Raw genomic sequence first — 24225 nt, 5'->3', positions numbered from 1 at the left:
AACACATGGAAATTACTTGTTGTCTGATGAAATTAATATCAACATTCTGAATGCCGTTCAAAAATACATTAAAGATAGTAAGAGATTTGATTAAACTCAAAATTAACCATACTTATTCAAATGTTATTTTCTAGACCCAGACTCGCTCAATTAGTTTTTGATTATTATTTTACCTGTATTTACATATATTCTATATTGTTCATATTCTTGATATAAGAATGTGGTGAACCTGCGACCTGCTTCAAAAGTCAGCTGATCCCTGAATATCTCTGATTGATTTACTTAATTCAAAACTAGTATATTCAACTAGAATCTTTTTATTCCAGAGTATAATTACAGTTTGTTATATCTAACATATGAAAGCTTTGCTTGGATGCAGGGGCACTCAGTCTGAATCTAGCACACTAAGATGGATGGCTACAGAAGGAGGAGTAAGACATTTTATGCCTGAACATCTATAGTGCTGCTGGATTTAAGGCTGGGTGCCAATCCTGTATCTAAGCAATAGCTATTAACTGAGAACAAAATCTTTTTATAACTCTGTAACATGATCATAATTTGACAAAGGATATACTAGAACCTTATTACCTCCCTTTTCCACTAATTGTTAGTTCTTTTTATAATTACCTCCCTTTGACCATATATAAAAATCAATATATTCATAAAAAAAATTCCATCTCCATAGATATTTCATCTCCATTGACTTAATTTATATACATATTTCTTATACTTCTTCACTTTCAATTGTTTTAGTTTAATTCTACTATTGTTCTGTTTGTATTGGGGAAGACTTATATAGGCCAAGCCTGCTGTCTAACCCATTTGTATAAATGTTATACAATAAAATATGTTGAAATAAAGCATATACTTGTGTTAGCAACCCATTCCCTAGGGCTGATAGTGTACAGTGTGAATCGTATACATACACCTGTTTGTAGTATGAACCTATCAGGCTATCAGGTATATAAGGAATGATTGGATACCATCTAGAGCGGACATAGGCGTGTTTTTGTTTTTTTTTGTTTTTGTTTTTTGTTTTTTTTTGTAGATATTTAGTCAGTATAGCTTAGGCCAGCTACAAGAGATGTTAATCAGTACAAGCGAGATAGAAAATATTAGAACATTATTAATTTATTTTCATGAGTATATTTATTGATTATTTTTGGTAATTGTAAGCAATATATGTAATGAACCATCTTATCAGTGTGTTCCAATGTAATGAACCATCTTATCAGTGTGTTCCAATGTAACTAACCATCTTATCAGTGTGTTCCAATGTAATGAACCATCTTATCAGTGTGTTCCAATGTAATGAACCATCTTATCAGTGTGTTCCAATGTAATGAACTATCTTATCAGTGTGTTCCAATATAATGAACTATCTTATCAGTGTGTTCCAATGTAATGAACCATTTTATCAGTGTGTTCCAATGTAATAAACCATCTTATCAGTGTGTTCCAATGTAATGAACCATCTTATCAGTGTGTTCCAATGTAATGAACCATCTGATTGGTATGTTCCAATGTAATGAACCATCTTATCAGTATGTTCCAATGTAATGAACCATCTTATCAGTGTGTTCCAGTGTAATGAATTATCTTCTCAGTGTGTTCCAATGTAATGAACCATCTTATCAGTGTGTTCCAATGTAATGAACCATCTTATCAGTATGTTCCATTGTAATGAACCATGTTATCAGTGTTTTTCAATGTTATGAACCATCTTATCAGTGTGTTCCAGTGTAATGAATCATCTTATCAATGTGTTCCATATTAAGTATGGTAGATGGCATTTTGTAAGATAATTGGGCAATAATGGATATAAAAGAGACATTTATTCATATAATTTTGTTTATCATAAGGTTTTATATTTATTTCGATTATTGATTTATTATCTATTATATTTATTAATATTTTGTATAATTGATGTAATATGTATGATGACTTGTATTACTTATGTCCTATGACATAATAGAGTATCGTAAAGATTTCATTTCTTCTGTCCTATGACAGAATACAGTATAATAACAAAGATTTTATTACTTCTGTCCTATGACAGAATACAGTATAGTAACAAAGATTTTATTACTTCTGTCCTATGACAGAATACAGCATAATAACACAGATTTTTTACTTCTGTCCTATGACAGAATACAGTATAACAACAAAGATTTTATTACTTCTGTCCTATGACAGAATACAGTATAATAACACAGATTTTATTACTTCTGTCCTATAACAGAATACAGCATAATAACAAAGATTTTATTACGTCTGTCCTATGACAGAATACAGTATAATAAAGATTTTATTACTTCTGTCCTATAACAGAATACAGTATAATAAAGATTTTATTACTTCTGTCCTATGACAGAATACAGTATAATAACAAAGATTTTATTACTTCTGTCCTATGACAGAATACAGTATAATAACACAGATTTTATTACTTCTGTCCTATGACAGTATAATAACACAGATTTTATTACTTCTGTCCTATTACAGAATACAGTATAATAACAAAGATTTTATTACTTCTGTCCTATAACAGAATACAGTATAATAGCAAAGGTTTTATTTCTTCTGTCCTATGGCAGAATACAGTATAACACAGATTGTATAACTTCTGTCCTATGACAGAATACAGCATAATAATAAAGATTGTATTACTTCTGTCCTATGACAGAATACAGTATAACACAGATTTTATTACTTCTGTCCTATGACAGAAAAGAGTATCATAAAGATTTTATTACTTCTGTCCAATGACAGAATACAGTATAGTAACACAGATTTTATTACTTCTGTCCTATAACAGAATACAGTATAATACAGATTTTATTACTTCTGTCCTATGACAGAATACAGTATAGTAACACAGATTTTATTACTTCTGTCCTATGACAGAATACAGTATAATAACACAGATTTTATTACTTCTGTCCTATGACAGAATACAGTATAGTAACACAGATTGTATTACTTCTGTCCTATGACAGAATACATAACACAGATTTTATTACTTCTGTCCTACACATTTTGTGGTGCTGTCATCCCGGCATCCGTGTCCCAACCTTACTTTAAAGTTGTTGGGGTAAGTTTTTAGAAAGCTTGTAAGTCCAAAAGTATACACCTCACAACCTTCTAATTTTGTTAATACATTTATTAGAGGTCAAGGAGTGATGCTTTACCATAATCATGCAGAAAAAATGCGTTTTTTCGCATTTTGCCATTTTGTGGACTTGACTTTTTTCACACCAAAACCAAATTTAAAATTACAATTCATATAAATCAGAATACATAACTAAAACCATAATAAAATTACTAGAATTCTTTGGAGATGGTAAATATAGGTTTTGCCTGATGCCAAATCCAAGTGTTTCTTAGACAATAAAGTTGTTGAAAGGTGACCATTTTGTGTTTTAAAGTTCTCTAATTTCATATGAGGTTCCGGGGTCCCCTTGTTTTCAAATGATTAGAGACAAAGAGGAAGTAAAAGGAAAGTATAGAAAAAAATGTATTGACCAAATAAAGAATGATGGGTACAAAGATTTCTCTGAGATCTCTTGTTGTAAAACACATCTTTGGACTTTGAAAAATAAATGGTGCTAAAATGGTATTCACATCGGCTTTATTTCTATGATTTACAAAGGTGTTTTATAAAAGGAGGGGAGGGGGGTATGTAGGAACTGATTATGATATTATGCTTTTGATACAAGTTTATAGTTTAACGGCCATGCCTTTGAATAAGAGTTCTTCATACTGTCGAGAGTATTTCAATATATGCAAGGTCTGAAGATCAACTTTCCCGTTAGAGGCATTTCCTGACAACCGTCTCAACCAATGGCATTCTAGTCTTGCCGCCATGGTTGTCATGGGCAAATGCCCTCATCCTATCGAAGTAGAGATCTGTCAGTCGCTTTCTTTCTTCCTTTGGCCTCGTTCTCGACAACCCGTTGAAGACCACGTGGTAGAACCACGGCTTTATACCTGCCACAACCCTCTCGGCATACTCTGCCTTGGTAGCTTCGTCTAATAACAGATATAATATTCGTTATATGTGCACGCATACTTGGGGTTTTAATGAGTTATCATTATGTAATGTTTTTAAACTTGGAAGGGTATTGCTGTTGACTGATTTCACCAAAAGCTTTATTAGAAAATTTGTTTATTATATTAGAATAATCCACATTATATATAAGATCTTGTTATTCTCGTGATTGTTGTGTTTATCTGGAGACAAAAACACTTTATACAATCGTATATGACAGCTCCAAGAGCTCATCCAAACTTAATCACTTACTGCCATTTTAGTATCATTTAAATTGATTTTTTCAGAAGTGGGATTAGTGAAATATCAATTTCTAATAACTTCACACAATTTATTATTGACAAGTCCTGGTCATCTCATCCTTTCTTTTTAAAGATCATTAACATCTTTCCAAATTACGAATGTATTCGTTTTTCGTGTTAAGATAACTTTGTTTCCCAAGAAAGACTATAAAGAAGCTCGAGTGGTATACCTTTATCCACGATTTCGAACGTGTGATGCTCCAGCCAGTTGGTGAATGAGCGAACCGATAGCAGTTCTAGACCCATCTGCGTCAGCCTGTCCCCCTGTGTAAACGGGCGGCTGTGGTCTTCCTCAGTTCTGTATATGTCCACATCAAAGTTCGTGCCGAGGAATTCCTCCTATACCCGAATCAGACATTCATAAAATTAAACACTACTCACTAAACAAGCATGATAATTACAGGAACTAAATTATTACCCTAACATAAGTCTGGTGACTATGTTTTCTTCACTCGTCGTGTAATCACAGACTTTCTCATCTTCTAGAGTCGAGATAGAACTAAAGAAGATACGCGACTTTCTCATCTTCTGCTAAAGTATTGATAAAACTAAAGAAGATACGCGTATGTAAGCTATTAGAATTAGTTTTCTTTTGTTCAGCTTGTTTGGTTTATGACTTTCTCCTGTTAACGTTATCGGTTGTAATTGTGACGTCATACTACTGATTTCGATATCCAGAAGTGATGAAGTTATGGGAAGATGAAGTTTGAAGTATAATCAATCATTCATGTCAATATTTCTTGTTTCATATGTGTATGAAAAAAATGTTTGAAACCGCGTAGCAGAATATTACTTAAGTTTGCAAATAATTGTTTTCATACCCCTTTGAAACAAATAAAATATTGACTTCAATGCTTATGATTGATGAAACTGTATTTCAAATATAAAACACGTTCTATGTAAAATTTTACTTATTCAATAACACGCACGTGTAACGATGGCATAACAACACATACACACCTGTGTTACGATGTTATAACGACACACGCATCTGTAGGGATGTCATAACGACACAAACTTGTGTTACGATGTCATAACGACACACGCACGTGTAACGATGTCATAACGACATACACACTTGTGTTACGATGCCATAACGACACATACACACCTGTGTTACGATGTCATACCGTCACACAGGCACACGTGTAATGATGTCATAACTACACACATACACCTGTGTATCGATGTCATAACGACACAAATACACCTGTGTATCGATGTCATAACGACACACGCACGTGTGTCAATGTCATAACAGCACACATACACACCATGGTTACGATGTCATAACAGCACACATACACACGTGTGTTACAATGTTATAACGACACTTTAAAACCCATGTATCGATGTCATAACGACACATGTATTGATTTCAAAACGACACTTGCACAGTCGTGTCACGATGTCATAACGTCACATACACACCTGTTACGATGCAATAACGACACACACACTTGTGTTACGATGTCATAACGTCATACACATGTGATACGATGTCATAACGACACACGCACGTGTAACGATGTCATAACGACATACACACATACTTGTTACGATGTCATGATAACACATACACTTTTGTCACGACGTCATCACGACACCCACACCTGTATTACGATGTCATAACCACACACACAGACACTTGTGTTACGATGGCTTAAAGATAGACATACACATCTGTGTTATGATGTCATAAAGACGCTTATGTCACAATGTCATAACGACACATACACTTATGTCACGATGTTATAACGACACCCACTTCTGTATCACGATGTCATGGAAACACTTACTCACCTGTGTAATAAGACCATCATGAAGCATTGTACTTAGTAATTTCCCGAGTTGTGGCATTCCTCCCTTTATTGGAAAAAGGCCTTTACCGTCTTTGTCAACTCCACAGTTCAGTACCACTAAATAGCCACCTGTTAATTGGTTGACCGTAATAGTAAAATCAATAATACTTGGACACTATCATAACCCAAATACAATATCATCTTCAAGTTATAAACAAATCTCCAAAACCGTATAAGCTGTAATATATATAGCCGATAATACTTTACTGGTATGCCTTTACCTTAGCCCCAACTGTAGAATTACAGCAGATATATAATTCTCCGACTAAAGTTGCTTTTAAATGCTCTTATTCGACATCTTTTCAAACTGCTGTGCTTCTATGTTACCAGAAATTAAAGTATGGGATAGAGGGATATATCAAGTTTCTGGCTTCCCGATACCAGGTCTATTTCCCAATGCGAATCCGAAGGAAACATGAATGGTCATGGGAAATAAGTATAGTCAAGGCAAGTAAGTAAAGTAAGGATGGTCGAGGGAAAACAGAAACTCCGTATTGAAACTTTATTATACTGATACCAACACATCTTCACTAGCCAGGGCTTCATATTACGTTATACTCCACGAACCCTTGGCAGATATAGTCGTGTTTAAACCGTCACGCCCTGGGCATCCAATTAAATTGCATTCAGAGGTGCCATGTCGGCTATATCATGGCATTTTACCTAAATACAGAGACGTACAATCTTTGGGGAATCATTCACAGTGTTTGATCAATAGATAGAAGTTACTGATCACACATCTCATCAAAATGACACAAGCCTGCCTGCGTGTTTGTAAACATCACTCATCAAAATGACAAGCTTCATGTGTGTTTGTAAACATCACCGATGAAGTACATCGGTAACGCTCGTTTTGATTGGTGAAAATTTCATGTGTAAAGGCCAGAACTGACGGCTATATCTGCCAAGGGAAGATGATACAAACAGGAGATATTTTAACTCGAAAATATTTTGATACACAGGCAAGAAAGCGGTGTCCTTTTTATATTTGAAACATCCAGACTATGGTGACCTATATTTTATAAAGAATATTTCACAAGGCAAGCTGAAGTAATGTATTTAACGTTTATAAGTAGTCCAATTGTTTTGACCACCTCCACCTAAAGCAAAAACTGTCATCTGCACATAAAAGGTGCCCTCGGTAATATGCTCCGCCCGCCTTTCACGTCGCTTGTCAACTGACATCATGTTCGAATGCCAATTTCCTGATAGGCTGGGCTTTTTGAAATGACAATATTAAGTAGAATCAATTCTGTTATATGTTCAAACACTTTTCCCAACAGACAGCAGTCTGCTTACCAAAATAACCTTTGTAGCCTATGTACATCATTTAACTTAGAAGAATGTATTAGCTACAATATGGAAAACGGTTCCAATGTTTATGTTGCTTTTTTAGACAGCAGTAAGGCGTTAATACAGTATGGCACGCTGGTCTATTGTTCAAAATACATTAAATGGGACTCATAGGCAAAATGTTGGTTCTTCTAAAAGAAATGTATACAAATGTGAAAAGTCGTATTATTTTGTTTAACGGCTTAAAGTCAAAGAGTGTACAGATGGAAAGAGGGATTTTACAAGGTGGATCTTTGTCCGCAAAAATGTACTTGATTTTTATTACTGAATTATGGAATGAAATAGAAACTTGTGGTAAAGGATCTGTAATTATTTACTTAAAAGTAACTGTACCAACTGAAGCGGACGATATTTGCCTCGTAAGTATGGTCGACATATGTGAAAACTATAGTAAAATGTGGAGATTTATGTTCTCTTCTGCCAGAAGTAAAATTGTATTGTTTTCCAATTAACGCACTCTACTTCACGTGCAAGATATATGTTTATACAAATGTGTTTTACCAGCAGTTGAGGAAAATAAACATGTAGGGATATTATTAAATTGTAAAAGAAATTCGTTTGAAAGAACTACTGGAGCATGTTGTAAATTAAAAACTGGTATTATATCTCTTATTATGTCTGGTGTTCATCCTAGTGCCCTCAACCCTCTCACAGTAGCTAAGTTAGTACTACTTTATTTGGGTACGAGCTTTGGTTACTTTCCAAAACTTAACTTATAATTTTAGAACGAGCACAACATTTCATAGTGCATAGGATTGGAAAAAATGCACCATAACAGACATGTGTGTACCATTGCATAGCTGGACAAGCATTGAATCATATATTGATATCAAGAAATTATATTTCTAGCACAAATTTATGATATGAATAGTAGTATGCTTGTACATAGAATATTTCTTACTAAATTTGTATGCTTCATTTTGATAGTGGAAAGCAAGAGGGTTTTATACCCGATATTATACGTATCTTGAGGAAATATTCCTTGTATGACATTTTTGTTAATTATATAAAACTTGGGTCCTTTCCAGGAAAGTTATAATGGAAAAAAACTTGTTTATAAAAATATCTTTAGGACAGAAGAAAATGCATGGTTAGAACATGTCCAAAGATAACGATTTTTTCAGATTTAAATCAATTCATAATGAGTTTGAATCACATCATCTATTTATTCATTTTATTTTTAGAGTATGCGTAATATACAGTGATACCATAATACATGTACTTCCTCACCGTGACAAAACTGAATATGTCAGAGGCGAACTGTGGTGTTCTTTGATCAGAAACATGGGTAATTTTCTTGACATATCTACATGATTAATCAGACTTTGATTTAACTATTCAATTGTTGGAAAGTACATTTAATGATGAATTATCAAATGAAGATATTGAATATTTCAGACTCACAAATTTAAGATTTTGTATCAAATGTTTAAAATATATGAACCACTTAATTAAAAATAATTATATGTATATGATCCTCGTTTGAATGTTGTTTATACTGTAAATACTCTATTTATGTAATCTTCATTATTGGAGGAAATAAGGTGAATAATAATAGAGTAAAATAAGTAGAGGTATATTAATTGTTACTGATTTGTATAAGGATTTTCTTACTGTGACGTCATAAGGCTATGACGTAGAGACCTTTATTATAGATATTGCTTTTAAATTGTGTTAGCTGTTCTCCAACATTTTAAAAAAATTACATAATATGTAATATATATTATGCATATTGTAATCCTAAATGCTGTTGCATGTGGATTAAAAAAAACATATATACATGTATTGATGATTATCCGTACCTGGGCTGAGTTCTTTTCCTCTCATGCACACAAATTGTTCCCAATCCCGAGCAGACTGTTCTTTTACTACCGCCTTTTCCTTCTCAGTACCGTCACATGATAAGACTCCACCCTCTATCCGACAAGGTCTGAGGCATACAAATTACGTATTATTGCTCATAATGCTTCAATATTTTACCCGGTGTAACCACCGCGATGCTAGCCAGGATAGTATCCCGCGCGGTAAACAGTGTCATTAAAGGAAAGCACCCGCACGGTATACCGTGACATTACAGGATAGTACCCGCGCGGTATACCGTGACATAACAGGATAGTACCCGCGCGGTTTACGGTGACATTACATGATAGTACCCGCGCGCTATACCGTGACATTACAGGATAGTACCCGCGCGCTATACCGTGACATTACAGGATAGCACCCGCGCGGTATAGCATGACATTACAGGATAGTACCCGCGTGGTATACCGTGACATTACAGGATAGTACCCGCGCGGTAAACCTTGACATTACAGGATAGTTCGTGCGCGATATACCGTAACATTACAGGATAGTACCCGCGCGGTAAACCTTGACATTACAGGATAGTTCCCGCGCGGTATACCGTAACATTACAGGATAGTACCCGCCTCGGTTATCCGTGACATTACAGGAAAGTACCCGCGCGATATACCGTGACATTACAGGATAGTACCCGCGCGGTTTACGGTGACATTACATGATAGTACCCGCGCGCTATACCGTGACATTACAGGATAGGTCCCGCGCGGTATAGCATGACATTACAGGATAGTACCCGCGTGGTATACCGTGACATTACAGGATAGTACCCGCGCGGTAAACCTTGACATTACAGGATAGTTCGTGCGCGGTATACCGTAACATTACAGGATAGTACCCGCGCGGTAAACCTTGACATTACAGGATAGTTCCCGCGCGGTATACCGTAACATTACAGGATAGTACCAGCCTCGGTTATCCGTGACATTACAGGAAAGTACCCGCGCGATATACCGTGACATTACAGGATAGTACCCGCGCGATATACCATGACGTGACATTACAGGATAGTACCCGCGTGATATACCATGGCATTTTGATATAATAAGAGGTTTAATCATCTGTCAGATTATTTGTTTTTTTTTGCATCTGTTTATACATGCAATTAATGCAAACTATATTTCTCCGTGTTTTACCTTCTGGACAAGTTATGCACTGCTATAGATGAGAATGCTATGTCCACGGAGTTGTTTGGGAGGCATTGCTCATACATTGACCTCCCAACAGCAGCCTGGAATACATTAGATGACAGCTTGAGCATACCTTGTCCTTCGTCTTCCGTACCTGATACAAACGTTAGTGAATTAATATCGTAATTTGATCATGCTTTGGTAATGCCATCATATACATACACTGCTCAAGGTCAGATACAGGATTTTCAGTTAGGGGGGAGGGGGTGCCAAATTACGAGTGGTCCGGAGGTACTCCCCAGGGAAAATTTTAGCAGGTGATTGCAGAATCCTGCATTCTAGTGTATTTCACTATAGATTCATGCAATTTGAGGGGGCGTGCCCCCCCCCCCCCGCCCATGCCCCCCTCAAATCCGCCAGGGCTGCTTGTCTAAAATGATACAGCTCGAGGCCATCTTGCCGTTGTGTGCCCGGTCGTTAACTTCATGTTTATGTAAGCTGACACATCTTTTGTCCGGCGTCGTCCGTCGTGCAGTCGTCCGTCGTCCGTCGTGCGTCGAAAACAATTTACATTTTCAACTTCATCTCAGTTACAAACAGGCCCAGAGACCGGATACTAGGTCTGTAGCATGCTGGGATGAAGGGATATAATGATTGTTCAAATAGATTACCTTGACCTTCATTCAAGGTCGCATAGGTCAAATATGCTTGAATATTTAAACAACTTCTTCTTGATAACCAAAGGCCCAGAGACCCAATTTTAGGTTTGTAGCATGTTGGTGTGAGGGGCTATCAAGTGTGTTCAAATGGATGACCTTTACCTTAATTCAAGGTCACATGGGTCAAATATGCTGAAATGTTTAAACAACTTTTTCTTGATAACCAAGATGACCAGGACCTGATATTTGATTTGTAGAATTCTTGGGTAAAGGGCTATAAAGATTGTTCAAATGATAGACATTGACCTTCATTCAATGTCACAGGGGTCAAATATGCTAAAATCTTTAAACAACTTCTTGATAACCAAGAGGCCAAGAAAGCAGATATTTGGTTTGTAGCATTCATGGGTAAAGGGCTATAATGATTGTTGAAATGAATGACCATAACCTTCATTCAAGGTCCACAGGGTTCAAATATGCTAAAATATATAAAAACTCAGATGACCGTTAAAATCTTGTTAAAATAATAATATAATTCACATAAGCATAATCATAAATATAAGTACTTTACAATCTTATTTAATTCGCCCGTCGGCATCAAAATAATAATCGAGCGTGTTACATAAACTCGTGGTTATATTTCTACACATCATCATAACGATTAACCCTTGGTTACCTTGAATAACCCGATACAGCAAGGTAAAGTCATTGTTGGTCTGGTCCTCATGATATATCATGACAGGCTTAGCCACCCCAGACAGCTCTTGTGTTGTGGCTGAGGAAGATTAATATCAATTATTACTCCATCCGTTATGTACCTGGTATTACAGGACGGACAGAGAACAATGGATTATTGTCACACTGCAGTAACTTGATAGTAGAACGGCAAAGAACAATGGGTTATTGTCACACTGAAGTAACTAGATATTAGGACGGCAAAGAACAATGGATTATTGTCACACTGAAGTAACTGGATTGTAGGACGGACAGAGAACAATGGATTATTGTCACACTGAAGTAACTGGATATTAGGACGGACAGAGAACAATGGATTATTGTCACACTGAAGTAACTGGATATTAGGACGGACAGAGAACAATGGGTTATTGTTACACTGAAGTAACTGGATAGTAGGACGGACAGAGAACAATGGACTATTGCCACACTGAAGTAACTTGATAGTATGTTTATAGCAAACGTGGTAGCAACATTACAATAGTATCATTGTTTGTATCTTTCGTAACATACAAGGACATACCGATAACATTGTTGAGTAGCTGTAGGGACGTACGCCCGTCTGCTGTTCCGAAATCCGCTACCGTAATGGGTACATGCGCACTCTGCCGTTTGCATATCCGCTCTATAATATGGAATATATTTAAATATGTATCATGGCAAACCGGTGGGACTTGCTGTTGACATGTTATTTGTTAAGCTGTTTAAACAATTTCAAGAAAACATGCGAAAAATGCATATTTCAGGGGACATAATTAGCTCATTTGTATCTCACATATTACACAAAATGGTCATGTCGCTTTGATCACGAGAGTCTAAAAACAAATCAGGATCATTGGTTTGACCAGATTTGACTTTTTGATATGTATAAACACTGTTTTTCTATTGACATTGAAATGCAAATGGCAGTTATGAATGATATCACACAAATACGGCATATAAGGAGGTATTTCAAACATCAAAAATGCTCTTATTAGACACTATGAAGATCTCTAGACATAGCAAGAAGACTGCTTTTAGAAGAAAAAGTCCCAAACTCACTAGTTTAACAATTTTTCTAAAAAGGTCTCTCTTACTATGATCAGATGTCCTAAAAGTATGATATAGGAGCATTTTTAATGACTGAAATGCCCCCCTTTATGTCATATTTGTAATATCATTTACAGCCACCATTTGCATTTTAAATAAGTGTTTATACATACATAAAGTCAAATCCGGTCAAACGAATGCTCCTACCCTTGTGCTATAGACACTTGGGAGCATAACAGCCTGGCTATATACCGGGTCTGATTATTTGTGTGACATAGAATTAATCCATGCTACATCGTACCACAAAGTAACTCTGTAGAAAAAAAATTCATCTACAGGAAACTGTTTGTGATTTTAAGAAACTACATGTTCAAACAAACATTTCGGTGTATTACATAAATATTTATGTGCATATATTTCGATATTTATTCGTGTTTGAAATTCAACATCATCCAGATGACCTATAAAGATTACCTATATAGGTGACCTATATAGATGACCTATATAGATTACCTATATAGATTACCTATATAGATTACCTATATAGATTACCTAAATACATGACCCTTAAAGTTGTTGAGTAGGCAAACATCTGAGGAAATGATATCTAATGTACATATTTTTTGTGTCTAGTTTTAGTCGTATTGTGTTAAACATAATCAAATTTCTTTGGCATTTACGGTAGCTGGCAGGGGGTGTAAGTGGCGAGCATTTCATTATATATCCGCCATTTAAACGTATTTTTCTCTTCACTTCTGACCAGTGGACACAACATATAAGATCATATTAGTATGTTTGTATACTAATACTAATATGTTTGTATATCTGAAGCCGTATGTACTAGTTCTAACTTAGAGAATGTTTAATATGTTTGTATATCTGAAGCCGTATGTACTAGTTTTAACTTGTGGAATGTCTGTGGAAGTTAAAAGTTTAAAGCCAACATCCACGCCCGATTTATATTATAACCACCAGCATTAAAACTTCGCGTTTATATTTTTTAAAGATATTTCTTGTTGGCTATGTTTTCCCTAGAGTTGTGTTTAATTTATGTTTTACCAGTGTATTAGGTGTTTATTTTCTTGTACCAGTGCAGATGTTAAGTTTGTTGATAATTGTGACAGGGTGTTGCCGTCGGCATAAAGTTTACAGTGTTGAATTGCGAAGATGTCATTTATGAATATGTTGAACAGAAGTTGTCAAAGAATTGAGCCTTGGGTTACACTTTTGTGATATTACTCCAGCTACTGGGGGAGCCTTGAATCTTAGTTCGTTATGTCAGGTAGGAGAGATAATGTCCTATTAATTTGACCGAAAGTTCCAATACACCAGAAACTGATAATTTCTCAAGAAGAATATCATGAGGTAAACACGCATATATAAGAATAGTCATTGAATTGGTATCCATATCCTTTCTTAATAGCACCTAAAAGATTGTCGAAAATGAGAAAATAGAATTCATTGAATCGATCGAAAAATGTTCGCATACAAGTTTTGGATATGGATGTTAATTATGCTAATTAGTCTGTAGCTACTTTTGTTTTTTGAGTTGGATAAAGACATATTCAATTAATTACAATACTAACAAAAAAGTAGCAATTGTCATTAAATAGAACAAAATGATTTTGGAGATTCTCTTTCTGATTAATTATTTATAGTTGATAACGGCTCTCCATTTTATCCTCAATATACATATGTAATTCCTTTTGACCTTAGCCATGTTATTCTCAAGCGTTGTATTACAAAACGTTTAACTCTCGGTGGTGCCTTATCGTTCACAATCAAGGTAAAATAATCTAAGTGAGAATGTGGGCAGTGAGGTAAAGTAGTGGAAATAGTGTAAAAGTTAATGTTCTGATAGAGGAAACTTATCTGTTTTCAACTTTAAATCTATTCTATTAGTCCTACTTAGGGAGAGGCACCATACAGATATCAGCCTGCTGCCCTACACCCATTATGTTTTATCAATAAAATCTTTGTGAAAATGAAACAATAAAATGTGCTTTTTAAACATTCATCTCCAAACATTTTTTCCGAAGAAACTGTCCTAATTGCAGTCTCAGAAATTCTACAGTTTGGTATATGAAGTTTTTTTTATTTATTTCATTTACCGACGCAATCAAGGATTGTTGCCTGACTGAGGTACAAAGAGTAGCCGTTAGCTGCATACATGCCACTTCCAAATTTGTCATCATAACTGTCCACCATAGTCGAATATTGCCTCACGTCAGAACAGCCTACCATTGCTAAATATCGTCTCACGTCGTTGTTTTGGTGTCTGGAAAATAAAATGCAAATATTGTGCCGAGATGTCGGATGATTGAACTTTAAGCAATCTCTAAGACTTTTGTGTAAATCTATAAATCATTGAGCGATTCACATTCAGACCTATTGTGATATATCCTTTTTTCACGGGTAAACGATAGGAGGGGCAAACAATAGGGGAGAGGGAAAAATAAAAAAAATACGAAACAGTTAACGATCATGGTCTTCACAATGATATTGTGTAACCTGTTCGAGGGACAAATTTACGGCATGAAATTTTACATCATTGTCGTGGAATAATACGCAAAATACATATTTCGGATTGAGAAACAATACCGACGTAGAAAAAAAAAAAAAAGGAGTTCAAGAATAATAAACGTCTTCTGCTTCATCGACGACACGCGCTATACAAATCTAGGTCATGGCGACACCCGCCAAACAAATCTAGGTCACGACGACACCTGCTATACAAATCTAGGTCATGGCGACACCCGCTATACAAATCTAGGTCATGACGACACCCGCCATACACGTCTAGGTCACTACGACACCCGCTATACAAATCTAGATCACGACTACACCCGCTATACAAATCTAAGTTGAATCATGGTTAAGTAGTTCTTTAAATGAGAGTTATGGTGGTGACACCGGAAACACTAGGCTCTGCAAGAATCAATTTTCGTTTGACTTCATGTGGCATGTACAAAAAAGAATACTTCCCAATAAAATCATGATGTCGACCATTTTCCCCATGGTCTTCATCAATTTTCATCTCGCGAAACTTGTCCTGGTTTTTTTCTAAAAGTAGTCGACATTTGTCACAGAAATCTTGATACTGGGAACAAGTAATTCGATACTGAATCAACTTGGGTATAAACCGCTGTTACTATTATACGTGTTATCATCTGTATATGGTGCAGTGTAAAGCATATCTGAGGTCAATGAACTGATTCGCATATCTTATGTTGATAAAGACCATCAAACGTCACAAGTCAGGGATAAGCTTTTTCTGCTACATCGTTCAGACCGACATGCAAATCTAGTTCTCATTTGGATAAAGTGAGGTTAACTGGCAACCTTCAAATTATCTGAAAATTCGAGTTGACAAGTCCCCATGTTTTGTATGATGTAGTTCAATTTTCTTGATTAAAAGTCCAACCACTCAAAAACACTGTAATTTTCGTGTTTCATTTAAATGGCGGTTGTGAATTTTATAACACATTTTTGACATCTAGGGAGGCATTTCAATCTTCAAAAACGATCTTATCAGACACAATAAAGAACTATGATCTTTGCAAGTAGCCAGACTTTAGGAAAAATAGTTAAACTGCAGAGTGTGAGGTAAAATATCCAAAATTCTTAAAATAGCCACAAACTTCACTATTTGACTATTTGTCTCTAAAACATTCCTTTAGCAGTGCCCAGATGTGTTCATAATATCTAATATGGGCATTTTTAGTAATTGAAATGCCCTCCTTTCTTCCATAACTGTGCAATATAATTCACAGCCGCCATTTGCGTTTCAAGTTCAAAAGAGAATCAACGTTTATGATCTGATCAAGTAAAATCTGGTCAAACAAACGATCGCACTACCTGCTATAGACCCCTGTGACCATAACGGCATGGTCATTTTGTGCAATATGACTGATCCACATGAGCTTTATTTGTTCTCATGAAACATGCTTTTTATGTCTGTTTTGCCGAAATTAACAGGTAGCTTAACAAATTTAATGTCAAAATCAATACCTATGGATAGCCATGATACATATTAACAATTCAAGTCAAGTTACTTCTGTTTGATTGGAACAGAATAGTTATTTTTAATCTGGATAAATATCACTTGATTAACTGTTTACATGAACCTCAAAATGACCTCATGTATTTTAGTTATAAGCCCCACTGCACTTAATTGATAGCCGAACTTCCAATCTCTGAGTTATCCGAACATTCGAGTTAATATGCGCTCATGTTTGGTATAAAATTTGACATTACGTTCGCAAAACTGAGTGACAACCTGTGCGACCCTTTAACACCACCATATATCTAATCGTGAGACTTGAGATATAAACAGATACAGAACAAAACAGGACCAAGTCTACTCACAGATACAAAATGTAAACATTTTAAACACATAAACGGTCTTAAGAAATCACAGCGTTGGACCGTAAAACAGTAGAATGTTACGAGTACGCGGCAGACACTGAGATTTCAATCATTTAACTGTAAACAACTTAAGCACACTACATCTCATTTAACTGTACACTACCTAACCACCGTACATCTCATTTAACCTTTACACCACCTAGGGAACAACCAACCAATTGAAAAAATATATTTTTGAAACAGCCCCTGTGTATAGAACGTTGAGCCAAGGATAAAATGTCTGGCAGCCACTGATTGGCCAGTATGTTATGAAGTGAGAAAATAGATATGTAGCCTGATAGGTAACTATCAATAAGAAATGTTGATATAAATTTCTTAAGTCCGATTGTTTTTTTTCCCAAAAGTTCACGTAATAATAGTAAACAGGTAAACATTTAAGATTTTTGAGAATTTTTACTGCGAAATTCACCTATTTTCAAAATGGCTACCCTGGAGAAAATTTGAGCTGAAGGACCCAACTTTTTTTTTTGATTAGGTGTTATATCAGACCCTAAACTTTTGTTATAAACCATAATCGTCATATTTAATTCAAGAATTTGAATGAAATAATCCAAAACGTTAACACTAAGGTCTATGGGAAAACAATTGGTTGGTTGGTCTCTACATATAGCTACCGCATATGACATTTTGTGTCATCTAGCGTCCCTGGAAACCAGATGATGGGACCGACTAGCACATTTTCGGACGGGATTCTCATCTTGGAGGCATTGTAGCAGAATTTAGAGAGAAATTGAGATTCAGGGGGGATTGATGATGAAAATATGACACATGTAGTGTTACAAGGAGGACCATAGACCGGACAGATACGGACATACATTCTATATTTCAATTGTAGCGGTATATATCGTGGCTCGGGGTACGGTGGTATGCTGGTTGTACTGCTGGCACTACCCCGGTTCAATGTGTGGGTGTGTGTCTGGTTGCTCTGTTGTCACTACCCCGATTCGGTATTCGGTGATATGTTTGGTTGTTCTGTTGTCACTACCCCAGTTCAGTGTTTGGTGATATATCTGGTTATTTTTTGTTGTCACTTGCCCGGTTCCGTGTTCTGTGTCTGTGTTTCGACTCTTTTATCTAAATAATGGCTCCACTCCTAATTTTTTTCTCGTTCGGCCTTTTTTTTCTTCATTTTTTACAAAAAGACCAGAAATTAGGGTGTGGAGGAGATAACATTGAGTTATCTCCCCCTGATCTTTATTCTATATCTTATTTGTTTATATTTCTGAGTAGCACGATTTCTATACTTGGCTATTAACCAAAAGCCATCACTTTAAATTCAAAGCTTATCAAGATATTAAAATTTACATTTCAAAATTAACTCAATTTTAATGTGGTTTTCTCTTAAGAATTTCATATCCGGTACCAGTAGAAGAATCAACCTACCAGCCTAAGACTTGCAGTCAGGCACTGCATATTTTGATAGCATATCCTATGGTTCTATCCTGTTCCAGAAAAGTTATCTTTGAAAAATGTGAAAGATGCTATAGGGAACAACCAACCAATTGAAAAAATATATTTTTGAAACAGCCCCTGTGTATAGAACGTTGAGCCAAGGATAAAATGTCTGGCAGCCACTGATTGGCCAGTATGTTATGAAGTGAGAAAATAGATATGTAGCCTGATAGGTAACTATCAATAAGAAATGTTGATATAAATTTCTTAAGTCCGATTGGTTTTTTTCCCAAAAGTTCACGTAATAATAGTAAACAGGTAAACATTTAAGATTTTTGAGAATTTTTACTGCGAAATTCACCTATTTTCAAAATGGCTACCCTGGAGAAAATTTGAGCTGAAGGACCCAACTTTTTTTTTTGATTAGGTGTTATATCAGACCCTAAACTTTTGTTATAAACCATAATCGTCATATTTAATTCAAGAATTTGAATGAAATAATCCAAAACGTTAACACTAAGGTCTATGGGAAAACAATTGGTTGGTTGGTCTCCCTAACCATCCTACATCTCATTTAACTGTACACCACCTAACCACACTACATCTCATTTAACTGTACACCACCTAACCATCCTACATCTCATTAAACTGTACACCACCTAACCACCCTACATCCCATTTAACTGTACACCCCCTAACCACCCTACATCTCATTTAACTGTACACCACCTAACCACCGTACATCTCATTTAACTGTGCACCACCTAACCACCCTACATATCATTTAATTGTAAATTCATGACTGAAGACTGGTTATTGCACTCTGAAACACTTAAGTAACAAATAATATACTCATATATAGGATACCTTCTTAAAATATATCAGATAGTTTCAATATTTGATGAACATAGCATTTAACACAATATCAGATTGAAAGTTCATGAAAGGCTTGATATGTTTTCGGGGTATTTTATAAGATATCTAAGACGTTCATGAGAAGATAGCTCCTAGGTAAAAATTCAATGTGTGCTGCCTACTCATAACATTCACCTGTTTGACGTGCCAACACTGTGATCATGTAAGCGTGATATACTACTGTTGTTTTAAACTTTGTATCAGTACACATTGTCCTGTATAGTCAAATGTAGACCTAAGTATCGTAATGTTAGCTATTCAAGGGGTCACATAGGCTGTCGGTTAGTATCCCGAACTTTATGTCAAACCTCATACCAAACATAGGGGTATCTTAACTTTAATATTCAGATGACTCAAAGATTTAAAGACTATAAATTTACATATGAGGATATGGTAATAATCGTTAATGTCGCTTAAATATAATAAAATCCTATCTGTGCAAAACTTACCTGTGATATAAGGCGTCTCGGCCCCATCTTGGACAGAACTTGTATATTTTCCGACCGCTTTGGATGAGCGTTGCACATACCTTCATCTTTAAGCATTCAATTAACTAGCTTACTGCGTCACTTTACCTATATCAGTATATACCTCGTGACTCTTGTATTTTTCCCAGCATGCCCAGGTAGAGTTGTGTACTTTAAGCTACACAATCACATATTTGTAAGAACAATCCGACTGAGACAAGTACGAAATCGAGCTCAGAAATAGTTAAAATTATAATTACAACATTTATCGAGATGCTACATTATACATGAACAACTGTGAATAGTTACACTCTAGCATAAAATCGTGGTTCGTCGTGAGTTTTTGCTCTTATTAAATCAGCAAAACAGCCCAATGTTTATCTTTATTGTCAGAAAGACTCCCTGATGACATCCGTTTTAAGCAATTTGCTGTTTACGCTTAAAGCCTTATAATATTTACACAGGAAATTATTTTGTTTACGTTTCGGATTGCTCCAGCCGAAAATTGCACGGATTGGTCCAAAATAATAACCTGAATGGAACTTCCTTCTTTGTTCAGAATATGAGTGGACATATTGAAATGAATATAATGTCAAATTATAACAGTTGAGTTAGGAGTCGCCCATTAATCTGTACGTTTATAGTTGGGGTACACAATCTCGCACACTGTCGGTATTTTTTAGATAGTTTTCTATTACAGTCATTTCAAATCAAGGAGGATTCCTTTCCATTCTTAGTTGTACAAATTTTAAATGTTTAGTAGCATAAAAGTGTGTAAACGGATGTTCGCAATCGTATCTCTGCTCAGGGGAGCTGTTGTTAATTTGTGTTTATGTACGTCTTGGTTTGAAGACGGTCGAGAGCGTAATTTCGTACAACCATCTAACTTCCTTATAGGGAACAACCAACCAATTGAAAAAATAGATTTTTGAAACATCCTCTATGTATAGAATGTTGACCCAAGGATAAAATGACTGGTAGCCACTGATTTGCCAGTATGTTTTGAAGTAAGAAAATAGATATGTAGCCTGATAGGTAACTATCCGTAAGAAATGTTGATATAAATTCGTAAGTCCGATTTAATTTTTTTCCAAAAGTTCAGGTAATAATAATTAACAGGTAAACATTTCAGATTTTTGAGAATTTTTACTGCGAAATTCACCCTTTTTCAAAATTTCTACCTTGGAGAAAATTTGAGCTGAAGGACCAAACTTTTGTTTTTGGATTAGGTGTTATATGAGACCCTAAACGTTTGTTATAAACCTTAATTGTCATATTGAATTCAAGAATTTCAATGAAATACTCCAAAACGTTAACACTAAAGTCTATGGAAAAACAATTGGTTGGTTGGTCGCTATATTTATCGGTTAGAATATTTCCCAACATTTTGTAGACAAACACTATCCTAAAATATTGTTATGCCCGATCCCACGCTTGACGGACGTAAGTCTGGCATTATTGTCCGTATAAACAAAAATGCTCAGCCCTCGGCCTCTTGTTATCAGGGGGTGTTTCTAGCAATAAAAATAAACGCCAAGTTGCTTTTGTCATTTGATATGAGTGAAAACTCTTGACAAAGCGCGCTTCGATTTCCAAGTTTTACAGCTTGCCCAACTTTGCGAAGGATTAACAGTTGTTTATGAAAGACCTGATCAATGATGTTGTATAATGTTTTATCTATTCCTGAGTTTGACTTTGTGTTTGTCTCAGTCTGATTGTTCCTAAAAATAAGTGATCTTAAAATGCACTACTAACTTCTAACAGCATGATAGCCCGCCATCTTGAAAATACCATTCCCTAACAAGTACACGACAATGATTTCAAGAAAACCATTATGCTCTGCATCAATACGTCGGCAAACAATTTTTTCATGCTTACCTACTTACTAAAACAAAAACATTAAATTAAGTGAAATACAACTTCATTGCAAATTATATTCTTTATTCTGGCCTCTATGTAAAAAAAAAATAATCCAGGCCTCTTGTTATGAATGACCGTCTGATTTATTGTCAGTTTTAACAATTCAAGGGAAGCAAATCCCATATTAACAAGTTCTTGGATTATCAGGCACGGTACCAATGTATAGGCGTAGGCCATATCTATCAATGCTATTTACGTGGTAGGGTGAAATTTGAAATTTCAATTATTCCTAGATGTTTTAAGGGATGTAGTAATAAATCTATAATATTGTATTTATTTACTCGATTTGTAATCTAACTGCTGATTGAAGTTATTATCAGTTATTATAGTGTACAGTGTGAATGGTATTCACCTGTTTGTAGTATGGTCCTATCAGGTATATAAGAAATGATTGGATACCATCTAGAGCGGGATGTAGGCTTTTTTTTTTTTTTTTTTTTAAATATTTAGTCAGTATAGCTTAGGCCAGCTACCGGAGATGTTAATCTGAACAAGCGAGATAGAAGATATTAGAGCATTATCAATTTATTTTCATGAGTATATTTATTGATTATTTTTAAATTTTAAATCATACATATGGAATCAAGGTGTTTAAGGTTTGTGCTCTTCCTAACGGTAATTATTAGTATATGTTACGAGATAAGTGAATGTTTCAGTCTTGGAATATGAGGTTAGACAGACAGATTAATTTCATGCAATTAACTTGTAATGGAAGTGGATTTTGAGTTTTTTCCTTCTTTTCGTTTTCCTTTCAAAGTACATTATCAAATCTACAAGAACAATGTAGATTCCATTTGTTCCGTAATCGCGGATTAATAAAACAGGAAAGTGGCCATTTTGAATTTTATATCTATATTTCTTATAAAGTATTAAATCAACCTATCTCAAAGCTCACATGTAGATCTCCTCTTAACCCTAAATGTGCATAGTCGGTTCGCGTCCCAATGTAATGAACAATCTTATCAGTATGTTCCAATGTAATGAACCATCTTATCAGTGTGTTCCAATGTAATGAACTATCTTAACAGTGTGTTCCAATGTAATGAACCATCTTAACAGTGTGTTCCAATGTAATGAACCATCTTATCAGTGTGTTCCAATGTAATGAACTATCTTATCAGTGTGTTCCAATGTAATGAACTATCTTATCAGTGTGTTCCAATGTAATGAACTATCTTATCAGTGTGTTCCAATGTAATGAACCATCTTATCAGTGTGTTCCAATGTAATGAACTATCTGACCAGTGTGTTCCAATTTAATTAACCATCTTATCAGTATGTTCCAAGGTAATGAACTATCTTATCTGTGTGTTCCAATGTAATGAACTATCTGACCAGTGTGTTCCAATTTAATTAACCATCTTATCAGTATGTTCCAATGTAATGAACTATCTTATCAGTGTGTTCCAGTGTAATGAACCATCTTATCAGTGTGTTCCAATGTAATGAACAATCTTATCAGTATGTTCCAATGTAATGAACCATCTTATCAGTATGTTCCAATGTAATGAACCATCTTATCAGTGTGTTCGAATGTAATGAACTATCTGACCAGTGTGTTCCAATGTAATTAACCATCTTATCAGTGTGTTCCAGTGTAATGAACTATCTTATCAGTATGTTCCAATGTAATGAACCATCTTCTCGTTATGTTCCAATGTTATGAACCATCTTATCAGTGTGTTCCAGTGTAATGAACCATCTTATCTGTGTGTTCCATATTAAGTATGGTAGATGGTATCTAACCATTTTGTAAGATTATTGATTTGGCAATCATGGTTTTCCTGAAATTATTTCAAACTCAATCTCAAATTGCACCTTTAGGATTCTGCTCTAACTTACCTGAGATTGTCCTGACCCATAGGCCCCTTGTTTATTTCTGTGATCCTATAGATATTATTTCAGTGTTTTCATTTATCAATCAACAGTGACGTGGAGCCTATGTTTCTGGATAACAGTTCATTTGTGGAAAACACTGACTTTGCTGTCAAAAGGTTACGCCCTTTTGCCATTTTGCACAATGATGGTTTTCCTGAAAAACACCTTTCACCAGAAATAGCTGATTCCGATATTTCAATTGATTCATTTTGTCATGATCGCTTGGACCGAAGAATAGGCCCTG

At 35.3% G+C, this 24225-nt stretch overlaps 2 protein-coding genes across 3 annotated transcripts in view; both read right to left on the bottom strand.

The window, feature by feature from the left end:
• The window catches only part of LOC117322354, a 94942-nt gene that overhangs the window by 36668 nt on the left and 34049 nt on the right, over positions 1-24225 (bottom strand). The window contains exons 1-4 of one of the 2 annotated variants that reach the window (XM_033877220.1): positions 20166-20381; positions 15093-15259; positions 12476-12577; positions 11894-11992 (exon numbers count right to left, since the gene is read on the bottom strand). In XM_033877220.1, coding sequence (XP_033733111.1) covers positions 11894-11992; positions 12476-12577; positions 15093-15259; positions 20166-20251 — 454 coding nt within the window. In that variant the 5' untranslated portion in view covers positions 20252-20381. Of the gene's footprint in view, positions 1-11893; positions 11993-12475; positions 12578-15092; positions 15260-20165; positions 20382-24225 lie in introns of those variants that run through there. The other variant, XM_033877227.1, reaches the window with a different exon arrangement.
• On the bottom strand, positions 3615-10733 carry LOC117322370. The gene is made up of 5 exons (XM_033877239.1): positions 10565-10733; positions 9371-9498; positions 6157-6284; positions 4524-4692; positions 3615-4032 (listed from the first exon to the last, which is right to left on the bottom strand). Exons 1-5 carry the CDS (start codon positions 10687-10689, stop codon positions 3812-3814), a joined length of 771 nt encoding a protein of 256 aa, XP_033733130.1. The 5' UTR covers positions 10690-10733; the 3' UTR covers positions 3615-3811.

Source organism: Pecten maximus, chromosome 1 (genome assembly GCF_902652985.1).
Source record: "Pecten maximus chromosome 1, xPecMax1.1, whole genome shotgun sequence".
NCBI lineage: Eukaryota > Metazoa > Mollusca > Bivalvia > Pectinida > Pectinidae > Pecten > Pecten maximus.
Note: the sequence above shows the minus strand (reverse complement) of the source record. Positions and strands in the feature narration are given on the sequence as shown.

Coding starts and splice junctions, on each gene's coding strand:
- LOC117322370 (XM_033877239.1), bottom strand. CDS start 10,689: ATGCTCAAGCTGTCATCTAATGTATTCCAGGCTGCTGTTGGGAGGTCA. Junction 6,285..9,370: donor AGGAAAAGAACTCAGCCCAG/GTACGGATAATC, acceptor ACCAATTAACAG/GTGGCTATTTAGTGGTACTG. Junction 4,693..6,156: donor ATGATGGTCTTATTACACAG/GTGAGTAAGTGT, acceptor ATTCGGGTATAG/GAGGAATTCCTCGGCACGAA.